Source organism: Dama dama, chromosome 31 (assembly GCF_033118175.1).
Source record: "Dama dama isolate Ldn47 chromosome 31, ASM3311817v1, whole genome shotgun sequence".
Classification (NCBI taxonomy): Eukaryota; Metazoa; Chordata; class Mammalia; order Artiodactyla; family Cervidae; genus Dama; species Dama dama.
In genome coordinates, this window is record NC_083711.1 from 55,192,780 (window position 1) to 55,206,083 (window position 13,304).

The window sequence follows — 13,304 nt, forward strand, 5'->3', positions numbered from 1 at the left end:
CTCTGCCATAATGCTGCTTTAGTTGTTGAGGGCTATTCTATAAAAGTGGTAACCAGAATATCATATAATGGTATCATTTCACTAAGAACAATTTGCTTGATGAATCTGAATAAATTGGGATTTTATCATAATTTTTCATTATGATAAACAGGCTGTTATTTTCACTGTCGGGGGAGTAGTTTCGTTTTATATTTCCTTGCCCTCCCCTAGTTGTTGATATCCATTTACTTGATGCTAATAACTTTTTCAAAGATAAAAAAGAATTTTGACATGATGGCTATAAATGTTTTTAGTGTTGGTACCTGATTGGTCCCATCAAACTTTCTAGAAACAGTTCTTTCAAAACACAATTTATTTGCCATATATTTAAATTCTATACTCATGAATATCAGAAAGGTTGTGGCTTGTCTTTGACACATCTGATATTTACGTATGCATTACTTACCAAGAGTTTTCAATTTAATTAAAAATGTTTGTATAGCATATCTCAGCTGATGCATTTCTAACAGGTCCTGTCACTCAGAGTGTGGTTCTTATTTAAGTGATAGCACCATCAGATTTATTAGGTGTCCCGAAGCCCTGGGCAGCTCTAGGAAGCAGCGTGAAGATGAAGCAGCCCCTGTGTTGTGACTCTGGAGAATGAGATCCCATGCCTCTTTTGAATTAATTTGTTCTTGTATACTCAACTCCTCAAAAAGAAAGTTTTTTTTTTCCCTAGTAAAGAACCTCTTTTTCCTTAGGAATTATGCAGGAAGACATTTCCAGATGTCACTTTTCTATACTCAGTGGCATTTGTCTTCTGAGGATTTTTGACCACGCATATATAAGATTTGAGGAAGCTTTAAAAAAAATTAATTTGAAAACTCATTAGGACTTGTTTCAAGGCCTTGACAGAGGAAGGCATGTATGATGGAAAACCAAAATAAAATGTTCTCCTTTGGAATCAAATACAGTTCCCATCTCAACTCTGTGTTATTTTTCCTGGTTTAATTTTGCATAGGTTGATAATTAAGGGCCCTTACAATTCCTAAGCAGATTAAATTATTACATACTTAGCTGTTTAATTGTAAATGCTATGTATGATTATACAAGAGAAGTATAGCACAATACAGGGTTCTCTAAGGATATAGATATCCTCTAGTCACTTTCCTCAGCTGACCCAAGAGAACTTTTAAGTTTCAATCTCTCTCATGTTATGGTCTGACCATATTGTCAGCCTAGTATTGCACTGGTTTATTCAAATCTAAACTATACTAACTAGATGAACTGATTAAATTATCTACTAAAATCTGCTGAGTGTATCTGTTACAGTAGAAATAGAATAGCCTATAATTACTGTGATCATATCGCTAAATCTTTTATAATTATTTCATAAAACACCCATCACCTTTGAGAAAACACAGACTCTTGAAATTCTTGTTCTAATTGGTCTTTACCAGAGGCTCTCCAACTTTAAAACACATCCGAGTTCCCTCAAAGACTTGTTCAAATACAGATTGCTGAACCCGACCCCCAAAGTTTCTTATTTAATAAGTCTGCATTGGGGCCGATAATTTGCATTTTCAACAAGTTTCCTCTTAGGGAACTGCAATTTGAGATCACTGCTCTATAGGTGGTAATTTTTACCACAAGTTATTAAATCAGCATTGTTAAGGCACTTCTGGTATCTCTGGGAACTTACAGGGAAAGGATTAAGTGAGGAGGAAATGGGCAGATAATAGAAATTTGCCCAGTGGGCCACATTATACCCCTCATCCCTCTTCTGAGAGATTCTTGGTCCTATTACGTACACTTAGAGAAAAATGTTTATATCATTTAGGCAACAGTTTTCTCTTGAAGACTATTTAGCTTTGTAAATGCCCTTAAGATCAGGCTTGCAAAATTCTTAGAGACCCTTAGTGTTAATTTCATTTACAAATGTTCATAACTCCAGAAAGAGGTTGGTCATTTAGTGTGTAATACAATTATCCTAGAGAAACACTTTTTAAAAAACAGTAAACCCAGGGCATTTCTTTAAATGAATATATTTTTTCTTGTATGTCAAGTCTTAGGTCTGTATCACAGAGAAGGATATCTTTTCCTTCTGAACCAAATCTGATCATTTTAAAACCCATTAAAGTAACCTGCATGGAACCATGAAATTAAATAAATTAAATTAAATAAAGGACATTTTGCTTGTAGGTTCCTCATAAATGTGTAAGGGAGAAAGATAGATCTGCTTTACAAGATCTAGAAAGAAATACAGAGTATAGAACCCGTTTTCCTCACATTTCAGCCTGTCTCCCATTCCATATTGATGGTTGTTATTCATCAAGATTCCACTTGGCCCATCTGAAGAACCATCACTCTGTTTCCAGATTCTGATCCATTAAGTTGGTCAAAATGAGTTTCCTATCTGCATTTTTTGTTGTTTACATGTAGACTGACACATCTGTCACTGTTTAGATCTCATTTACTGAAGACTAATGACCAAATGTAATGCCAGAAGGGAATTGCTGTCATCCATTATTTAACAGCTCTGAAAGCCATGACCAGTCCACATATCCCCTTCTCTGCCAAGTGGCTGACTCTTACACCTGGAGTATACCTTTATGTTGAAAAATTGCATGTTTACTTTGAAGACAGGGAGCTAATCTGGACAATTTAGACAAATACATTTGAACACTAAAACTTCCCTTAGAAGGTTTTTACTTTGCCAATGTAAATACAACCGTAATCTCTCCAAGGTATTGTCATGATTGGATTTAAGCAGTTGGTGCAGTTTTAAAGTGTTCATTTCTATGATGGTGTGCCCAATATGTTACACAATATTATACTTGACACAGATTCCATATACTCACACTGCAGCTCATCCGTGTGAAAGTTTTCCATGTTTTATTGGAAGAATTAATATTTCTTTTAAGATAAGGGGGACCAATCATCTCATATTGTTTGTTCTTTGATTCATTTATTCACTCAGCAATTGTTGGTCATTTCCTCCCAGACTGCGGTGTTTATGATACCTTTTTTAACTGAAGAAGGCTTCTGGCTAATTTGCTTTTAATCTTTGCCACCTCTTTCCTTGATGTGCTCCCCAGTACCTCAGGCAGCTATAAAATTAGCAGTTTAACAACCAGGGTGATCATTTTTCTTGGCACTTTTGCTGTACGTCACATACTTTTAATGCCCACCCTGTTTATCAGAACATTATTTAATAGACAGAGGAGAGACTACAGTGGAATTAACAGATTGGCAAGCCCCATCCAATGTGAGGAAAAGAAAAAACATAGCCACAAACTTACTATGCAGTTTGGCCCAGTACTGCCCCCTACCCAGGAGGGTAACATACCATGCACTCCCCTCCACTGGCAGACCTGTCACTGAAAGACTTGTTTTAGCTATGTTATTTTTACTTGAAAGGATGTGTATGTCCCTTAAATAGGAATAAAAAGAAGAAGAAGATACAAGGAAATGAACAATAGTATAACAAATCAGCATTATATAAGCTGTGTTTATATTAGAAGCAGATGAGATTACTGAGAGAAAAAGTATAAAGAAAAAGAGAGAGGGCCCTAAGACAGAACCCTGAGGTAGAACATTTAAGGGCTCTCTATAGAAAGGAGAACCAAGAAAGAACAGCAAGGAGAGACCTTAGAGATAGTCTGCAGTATTGGAAATCCAGAGAAGACTCTCAGAACGAAGGTCAGCCATCCCCAGCGCTGCAGACAGTAGCGTAAGTTCCCACCCCTTCCCCCAGTTAAGAAGCCAAAAGGCATTTTTATAGAAAGTATATCTTACCTTTGAGTCATTCTATGAAAATTCTATTGTTAGGTGATTCTAGAAACGTTGGGCCACTAAAATACATTGATACACCCCCTACCAGCATGACCCTTTGGAAATCAGGCTTACAGCACCATTGAGCATTTAAAATACTGCCCTGTACCTACAGATAGGTAAAAATACTTTCAGATGATGAGGAAAAACAGTTCTTACTAAACATTAGGCGGTGGTTTCTTTTGCAAGGCAAGGAACCATTCTCAGGGCTCGACGCAGAACACTGCACGTTAGCTCAGCCGACAGGTAGTGCATCTCTGTGGTCAGAAGTTCTCTCTGAGCCTCTGGGTGTGCCCTGCAGGCATTTGGCACAGGCTTTGTGGTGGTGAACCCACACACCCACGCAGGCTTGTGGTATTGAACACACACACACAGCGTCAGGGAGTATAAACCCACAGCAATAAAAGCACCAGCAGAGGGAGCCAGCGGGAGAGCTAGAAAACGCTCAAGCTGTGTATTGCAGCATCACCGGGCTTGTTGTGCTCTTGAGGGTATTACATGATTATGTGACAAATTTAATATTCTACAGATTATTAAATTTAATAATTAACCTCCGAGGTTGCAATTTTTCACTTTATTCTAGTTTCCGTCTGTAGCTAATTTGGGGGGATTGTATTAACAGAGTTTATTCGTGTTAATAATGATAAATCCTTATAACTCATAATTGTACTGTTGATTGAGGGCATCATACGGGCCGAACACCGGGCCAGACTCTCTACTAACATAACATGTCATCTTCACAAAAGGAATACGGGGCAGATAGTGTTTCTGGTTTTGAAGGTGAGGATGTGGTCTTAATTATTTCCTTCAGTCCACACAACAAAGAGTAACGAAGGCGTGTTTGTCTGACACAAAGCCATTCCTTTCTATTAATACAACATTGGTTCACATGACTGGTCAGGTCACCCCACGTCAGTGACTTTATTAAATGTGTTTGCTTTCTTAGTCTAATGATAAGGTTAGTAATTGAATTCCCCTTGTCTAGAAAAAGTAGAAGCGACATATATCAGAGAAAATTCAGACAGAGCAAAATCTTTAGAAAGCTTCAGCCCCTAAGTTTATCTTCTAAAGAAAAAGGAAGTGATTGGGATGAATAGGGAAGGACTCTCAAAAATGATAGCACCCAGGAGGAGAAATCCCCTAAACCTTAAACTAGCCCCTTCTAAATGACTCAGGTAGCTTGTTAGATATTTGCCTCAGCAAAAGCCTCTTATTCAGCAGGTGTTCCTAGGAGAGTTTTCTCTAGCAGTCATGAAGCCTCCAGTCTCTCCTGGAGGGACTGCTCCATGACCTTCCCTGTCGGGCCTGGGGTCACCTGTCAGGATATCATCACAAGGCAGGTTTGCCTCCTAAACTGAACTGAGAAATACCTGTCCTACACTGAGAAAGAATTCCTAATCATGAGGAATATTAACAGCACAGACCATTGCTAGCTGCTCTAATGATGACAGAACTTTTCTAGGAGAAGACGTCTTTGTGAAGATCCTTAAGAATCTATGTCCTTCTCAACTCTTTACTGAGTTAAGCTCGGAATTGGAAACCAAGTCTTCCTGTAAAATCGAGATAGGACGGTGTTGCTCGCTGCCGTCAGTGCCCAGTGGCCGTTTTGCCAGATTTTAAGCAGAGCGTGCAGTCGCCGTGTGATGGTGTGTGCTTGCTGCTGTGCTTACTGATTTGGGGTCTTCACCGCTGATCTCTGTGCTTCAGAGCATGCTCTAAGCACCACTGCCAGTGTTTTATATAAATCTTAGCGTCACCAGGTCTTGTCATATCGCCTAACACATTTCTGTTCAATTCTCAAAAGAAAAAAAAAAATTGTTGACTGCCTTGTTGCTACCTTTTCACAGGGGTCCCAAATATAGTTCAACAAAAAATTAGCTAACTGCTTTTTGTTAAATGTGAAATGACAGTAAGTCTCTTTTCTGTATGACCAGTTGCTGAGTTGGTGTTCACATAAGTGGAGATGTGTAACTCGTTTTAAGGTCACAGAGTTGAATTTAAAGCCTGGAGTGCTCATACTTTTTATCATCCAACAGCCACCCAAGTCACACCTGGTTTTTTTGTTCCTGTTTTTGAGGTTATTTACTAATACTGGTTTCAAAATTATAATCCCAAGCCTAACGCATTTAAGTTATTTGATACTTGAAAGTAATGATATTCTCATGAAGTAAGGAAAGTTCCTGAATGGGTGTGAATGGAGAGCAAAAATTCTGGTATCACAATTAATATTCTTTGTATGAATTGTTTTCCATATAGATTTCTTCAAACACTTCGCACTTGGGTGGTGCTGAACCTGTAAAACGCTGTGGAAAGTCTGCACTCTTTCAACTGGCTGAGGCAAGTTTCTAAGAATACGTTGTGATAAATCCGCAGTGGTTGAAGACACAAAAAAGTTAATCATAACAGCGTTGCCTGAACGGAACCATTTCACCTGTGACCGTAATGTGTGTCGTGTAGAATTTTCAACAATGAGGGGGGTTCGTCTTTAATTTAAGGAAAGTGGACTTTTGCTACTAAAAGTCATCAAGCATTGAAAAAGGTTATCCAGGGAAATAGCAAAATCCTTTCACAGGTAGTATTTTAAAATAAGGTCAGTTTTTGTCTCTCGGATTGGTAAGTAAGTCCATCCTACACCCAGAAAAATGGTCCAGGTAATTTTCCTCTTCTCTGATTCTCTTACGTTAATAACATCTATAAATCTCTGGAAAGCACTACTTTTAAATCAGGTAGTTGATGTTTTAATTTGGGGGGCTTTTTTAGTGAAGAACTCAAATGACATGTTCTAAAGTCTGGTTTTATAGCATCTCTCAGTTGTGCGTTTGATGTGACATGGATATAAAATGCTACTATGCCTTTGGTCGAGTGAAAAAGATGTTTCTGTAAAGCTTGGGAAGGACAGAGCTCTCACTTGATGGGGACAGGCGGGGAGGAAGACGTCGGAAGTGGTTGTTCCCTGGGTGGGCAGGAGGGGGACCCTTTGCCAAATTGTGACCGCTCTGCCTTCAAGGGAATGTGTGGGACAGATGTCTTTAGCACCAGGACACTGTTGCAGTGGTTTTCTCCTTCAGTGGAACAAATTAGGTGGTACAAATGGGTGACCAAATATCTCTGTGTTAAACTTTCTTTTTTTCTGTCTTCCTTCCAATCGGTTTCGATTTCTTCTGAGTGTGTGTGTATGTGTGTGTGGTAAATTATTTTGAGTTTATTTAGCTTAATGGGACAGCCTGCCATTTTCTAAATTTTAAGGTAGCTTATGCATTAAAATTTAGGAGTTTTAACTACCTAAGTCCAGGCAGATCCAAATTAGAAGCATAAACAGTAAAGTATGTAAACAATGGGACAGTCTAACCTAGTTATATCTGACATGAAGCTGACATGCTTCTTGTATAAGACAAATTCAGACTCAAAATAGAGGGCTAGGAATAACTAGAAAACGTAGGGAGACCACAGGGAGTAGTTTTAAAAGAACTGGGTAAGTCAGTAGCAAGGTACTATTTCTGGTAGAACTAAAGTGGCAAAGATCTGACAATGAGTGTGCCTTTAGAGTTGTCCATGTCTTCGTAAGCAGGGAGACTATGAGGTCATAAATTTGTCAAGTATCTAAGACTATGTAGTTTGTCAAAATAATTTATTTGAAAGAAGTAATTATTTTTCTTAAATTACATGAATGGATAGCCATTTTGGCTATTCCTGTGGGGGAGGATTGTGTTTATGTATATATACAAACTTACATATATGATCTTTTAAATATTAAACAACACTAATCTGTCCTTGGTGGCTCAGACAATAAAAAATCTGCCTGCAGTGCAGGAGACTTGGGTTCCATCCCTGGGTTGGGAAGATCTTGTGGATAAAGGAATGACTTCCCACTCCCTAGAGAATTCCATGGACAGAGGAGCCTGGTGGGCTACAGTCCATGGAGTCGCAAAGAGTCGGACCCAGCTGAACAACTGACACTTTCAACTTTCAATCTATAAAACAAACTTTCAATGTAAATGTATATTTATTAGATAGTTTTGTATTGGAAATGTGTGGGCCTTAGAGGTGCTTTGCTGTGGGGGGTGCTAGAGCAATGAAAATTTGTCTTCTCATTTTCTTTCTTTGGCACAACAGTCATTAAAAAAAAAAAAGGAGTCCCCATTAAATCAGAGCTCATTAAAAAGAACACTCTTCTAATTTGTAGGGATGCATCCCAAATATGAAACAGATGCTATGGTCTAACAGATGTTTCAGTGCTGGTGTCGTAATTTAAAGGGGTAAAATGACTGCAGTAAGCCTATTCCAATTATATAGCAAATCAGCTTAGACTCAGACTTAGTTTCCTATAACATCTGAGTAAAAATATATGCTTTGGATAAAACAGGGTCGGTAAAAAATTATTTACTGAGAAAATCTCACATTATTATTTGCACCACATGAAGATGATGCCATAATGCTAATAGAGTGTGTTTTAGAATAACATCCTAAAGCCTTCCCAGTTTGTAATTAAACATAAATATGTGCACAATGGATTAATCAGCATCTCTAGATAATCACCAGTGGAAATATGCTTCCTCAGTTATTTTTTTCTTCCTTGTGTATTTGATGTTCATCTTTTCTTGAACAGAATATAATATTTAATTATTTCAGGTACCTCTTTAAATAAGCATATTTAAAGGGTATTGAAGAGAATTTTTCCTGTGGCCCGAATGGTTGCTGTTGTCAGAAATCCTTAAGAACAGCTTTAAATTCACACATGCCAAGGGGAAAGCCACCAAGAAGCCACCTTCAGTTTGGGCCAGATCTTCCCTCAGGATTTATAAAGATAGCCTAACCCAGCTGCCATCCGACTGACCACTCCGAGGGCTTCCCTTCTTGTCCCCACCCTAACCCCAGGGGCGGGCTGTCACAGGCCGGGCAGTCACCTGGAGAATCGTGGCTTTGCTCCTCATCATGTGGAGGAAAGCAGAGAAGTGCTTGCCCTTCTTCAGCCCTGGCCTCTGTCAGGCACAGTGAAGACAGCTTTGAGAGAAGCCCTGTTAGAGACTGGCTGAAGACGTGTCTCCTCATGGTTTGGCAAGAAGCAAGCGACGTTTTAGATGTTGATTTATTGCTGCTGCCTTCTCCTCTCTGACCAAGCGAAAAGAGAACCAGAGGAAATCCGCGGCAGGCAGAGACTTAGGACAGCCTGCTGCAGTCTCTCTCCTGGCATTGCAAACATGCATTTGTTTTCCAGGGGCCACATGAGCACGTAGAAGGTAGTTCGACTTGAGCAGGCAAGAGGCCGTGCGCCAGTCATGGGGAGATGGCTGGCCTGGGACTGTCTGATCTCGCCCTTGACGGTCTGAGGAGCTCCCACTGCAGGAGTGTTGTTCGGCTGGTTTGCACCAGGACAGCTGTCCCAGTACTCAAACGCCAAAACACCTCCTGTTGTTGGTAAAAAGACTGGGACCCTACCCGCTGAGGACCTTGGCAGTGACTCTGCCAGCCCAGCTGGGCTCGCCTCTCCTCCTGGCAACTGGAGGGCCCAGCAGCCCGGACACACATCCCTTCTGGTTGCTCAGCGCTCCTGCCTGCTCAATGTTTTGTGCATCATCTTTGTCCTTGACATCCCTACCAGGGTCATTCAGTCTTACATGGGGTTAGTAGAAACACAAAGGGAACCAGGGGTAGTTGTCTTTACCTCCACCATTCCTCCTTCCGTCCTTTCAACCAGTGGCTTTATGTCTTGTGAAGGAAGGGCCAGGAACCAACCCAAGATCTAACCACCCACCCTTCTCAGCTTCATTCCTGCAGCCGGGCATGGGGGGAGTGGTTGAGGAGCCCTCCCAAAGACAGGTTGTTTCTTATAAGAAAACTCTTGGAGAAAAGCAAGAAATATGGTAGGCATGTATTTGTTGCTGTGCTTACACCCACTTTAACAGGCAAAAAGAAAACTGGAAGAGGCTGGCAGCAGACAGAGAGAGACTTGGATTGGCCTGCACTCTCAGTTTGGGCATTGTGAGGACCCCTCATTTCCCAGCACCCAAGCCGGGAAGTCCTCCAGCAGAAGGCTCTGCTTTAGGCATTTGATTGGCATTTTAAATTGGGTGGATTTTTAATAGCTGAAAGAGACCTGGAAATTCTGGGATCTATTCCAGTTATTTTTCAGGAATCTACTCCAGCTGGGAAGGGAGATTTGGCACTGTGCTGCTGAGGTCAGGGAATTGTGAAAAATACAGTCTTTGATGTTTGAACCTCCATGAGGTTCATACTGTTCAGTTAATCAGTTAATTGGTGCAGGTACTATAATGTATTGTGTTTCCTTTCCTTTTGAAATTAATTAGGTCAGGTCACATAAAGAACAGCAGAGCATCCTCCTGGAGATCATTGTGTACAATAGTTGCTCTAGTTGGAGAACTCACAGAGATATCTTTATCTGTACATTTTCGCAAAGAAAATGCTACACTTGAAGATATCTGTTACTAAAATTGCTCAGTACAGCAAGTAGAGCAGTTATTCATTTATTCCAGCAAACCGTTGTTTCTGAGAGCCTATTCCATGCTGTTAACAGTGAGGCAGCTGACGCTACCTGCATATGGATGTACGATGAGATAACCTGTGAGCTTTCTTTAGACATCAGTGGTATTGGAAGACCTTAACTCCAGATCCAGTTTTGGTGTTTGGAATGCATTCAGGGGCTGGAGCATAAGCCTAAAAGTATTAATTTTACTTCTAATATTTTTTTATCTGCAAGTAATTTTTATTATCTGTCATAAAAGAATGATGACCAATGTCTGTTATCTACAGTGTGTTAGGCACTGTTTTATGTACTTTATATGTAGTCATTGAATTCTCACACCTGTCCTTTGAGGTCAGTATTATTATCATTCCTCTTTTACGCAGTAAAAGAAAAGGACAGACAAGTTTTGTGATTCACCTAAGGTCACATGGACGGGAAGTGTCAGAGCATCGCTAGAAATCTAGGCAGTCTCTCCACAGCCTGGGATCTTCAACACTATGCTATTCTGTCACCTTGTTTTAGATAAATATACAAGACTGTGCAAGTTAGTTGTTACAGGAGTTTGCACGTTATAGAAAGCTCTATGGAAGACAGCTTACTGCTACACATATGTGTATGGCTGAATAAGATGACAGATTGTTCAAGACTGCTGTCAAAGAAATGGAGCTGATATTTCCTTTTTAAAAAGTGATTCTACTTTTGCAACTGCCAAGATACATCTTACACCCTTAAAAAAGTGCCTGTTTGAGAATATACTTTGGGAGATACTGTGAGGACTATAGGAAATTATAGTGTACACCTCCTGTCTTCTAGGAGCCTGTTCTCCAGTTGTAAGGAGATAAAATATAAAAAGTTAAGGGATAAGAAATAAATTAATGGTGCAAGTGGTTTCACAGGAAATCATGCCATGAGATGAGGAAGCTCAATTTGAGTGATGCCCAAGGTGAACGTGTAAAATCAGGAAATGGAGCCGTGAATCCAGCTGGAGTGCGCTGGGGACTCAGCACCGAGGAGGAAGCATGGAGATAGATGGTTCTTTGAAGGAGTTCTTGGGGAACAGAGGCTGAAACTAGCAGCCTTTTGGCCACACCCAGCTTTAAGGGATGTTCCCTTTGGCCCACAGTTTGTCGACCTGTGTTATATCTGACATTTGAATTAGTGCTAATACTTTAAGGTTACAGATTTCTAGGAAATGCATACTTTTGACTTCTCTTGAGAACAGGGAGGGCCTGGAGACACTGGAGCAGCCTCTGCATGAGAACAGGTGGCCAGAGCGGATAAGTGGCTGCCCCCGTAGAGAGGTGTTTGTGGTACAAATGTCACTGTCCTCTCCGTCCCCTCCTGAGTCCAGACCGTGCGCCCAGCAGTCATTGCCAGTATCCATTTGCATTGTCCGTTCCCCCCGCCTTCTCTACCTAACCAGCCATACACAGTGGAGCTGGTGATTTATGCATAATTAAACGGAGAGATGGGGGAGATAGAGCAAAGAGATAAAGGCAGGCAGACATGAAACAGGCAGAGGACAAGTAAATCAGCCGAGCACGGGTGCAGGGCTCTGCCAGGAGATTGATGGAAGGTGAAGGCGGAGTGTCGCTGCAAGTCAGAATTGGGAGGGTGTTTAGTGGGAAGCAGAGACGCTCGTACTTGAAAATAATGAAGGGCGATTGTAGATCTGGAGCCAGCGGGGTGCAGTGGCAAGAACAGCCCTTGAAGAGACTCGCTTACTGGCCACAGGGGTGGCAGGCTGCAGGGGATCCAGTTGGATTTGACGACTGAGTCTATGTCAGAGGGAAAGGAAGGGAGTCAGCAGCCATTCCAGCCCTGAACTTGAGTGTGGGGGAGAAGGGTTTCCAGACGTTTGCCCTGATTGCTCTTGGAGCCTGACTTCGAGAAAGCTGGATGTTTGTTAACATGGGCGGGGCAGGGGGGGGGGGGGCTCCCAAGGTAGAAAAGCATGCTGAGGGAGAAGAGATACCTGGGGACATCAGTACTCAGAGTCCACGTGAGGGGACAGCCAGCTCGGTAAGCGGTCGAGTTTGGAAAGCAGAAGCCCATGTTCCTCCGAGCACAGGAGGAACGGTGAAAACCAGTCACCACAGCATTGCTGGATTCAGCTGTGTTGTACTTTTCTTCTCTATCACAATTTGTGAAACAAATCATCTCTAATGGTGCCGCTGAAGAGAGAGAATGCTGGACCTCTTCAGATACACTCTTCATAGATATAATAAGCAAGATTTTGGGTATGGTGGGCCCCAGGGAATTGCAAAAGTTTTCATTAACCCTACTTATGAAAAAAAGGAGATGTTTTCAGAGACCTCAGCACCTTAGTTTTTCTTACCTTTCTTAGTCTTTCTTAACTTGAAAAAACCACATAAAATGAAAATCAAATAGATGGGTAACAATGAATTTATTACAGTAACTATAAAAATTAAATCTTATGGACAATTATGGCTCACTTTAAGAGAAGCTGAATTATGTTAAAATTACAGAAATCATATCATATATTGGTAAAAGTAGGATGTCTCATCCCTCCTGTTAGCATTCCGGCCCCACCACCAGCGGTTATAGGTGGTATTTAATCAAGGTGTGAGTCTATTTCTGTGTTCTCTTGTGTCCTCATTCCTCCTTCATTCTGCTGTAGCCCCCTGAAGCCCAGAACCTCAGCATGTAGTTCCCGGCCTCACCCACACCCTTATCACAAAGCAGAAGTCTATATATAATTACTATGTATTTGAAGGGGCCTTTTATTTGAGAGTGGTGCATTTCTTTCCTTTTTGTGCAGAGTTACAAGTCATTTTTAGAAAACCCTTATGCTAAAACTTTTCATTTTATTTCTAATTACACCAATTTACTTCAGTAGGGACTGAAATATAGCAACATACCTAATGACTTCCTTTAATACCATTGAAGGAGACTTCAGTAGACGGCCTCTTGAAACAAAGGCCATCCCGACCCCATCTATTGTCTTTAAAAATGGTATAGTTCCTGAAGAAATAGCAAAAAACATCTA

The 13,304-nt window shown here is 40.8% G+C and overlaps 1 protein-coding gene across 10 annotated transcripts in view; it reads left to right on the forward strand.

Moving 5' to 3' along the window:
• The window catches only part of BBX (BBX high mobility group box domain containing), a 287,251-nt gene that overhangs the window by 232,252 nt on the left and 41,695 nt on the right, over positions 1 to 13,304 (forward strand). For all 10 annotated transcript variants that reach the window (XM_061134243.1, XM_061134242.1, XM_061134248.1 and 7 more), the window contains one exon: positions 6,070 to 6,150. In XM_061134243.1, coding sequence (XP_060990226.1) covers positions 6,070 to 6,150 — 81 coding nt within the window. The remainder of the gene's footprint in view (positions 1 to 6,069; positions 6,151 to 13,304) is intronic.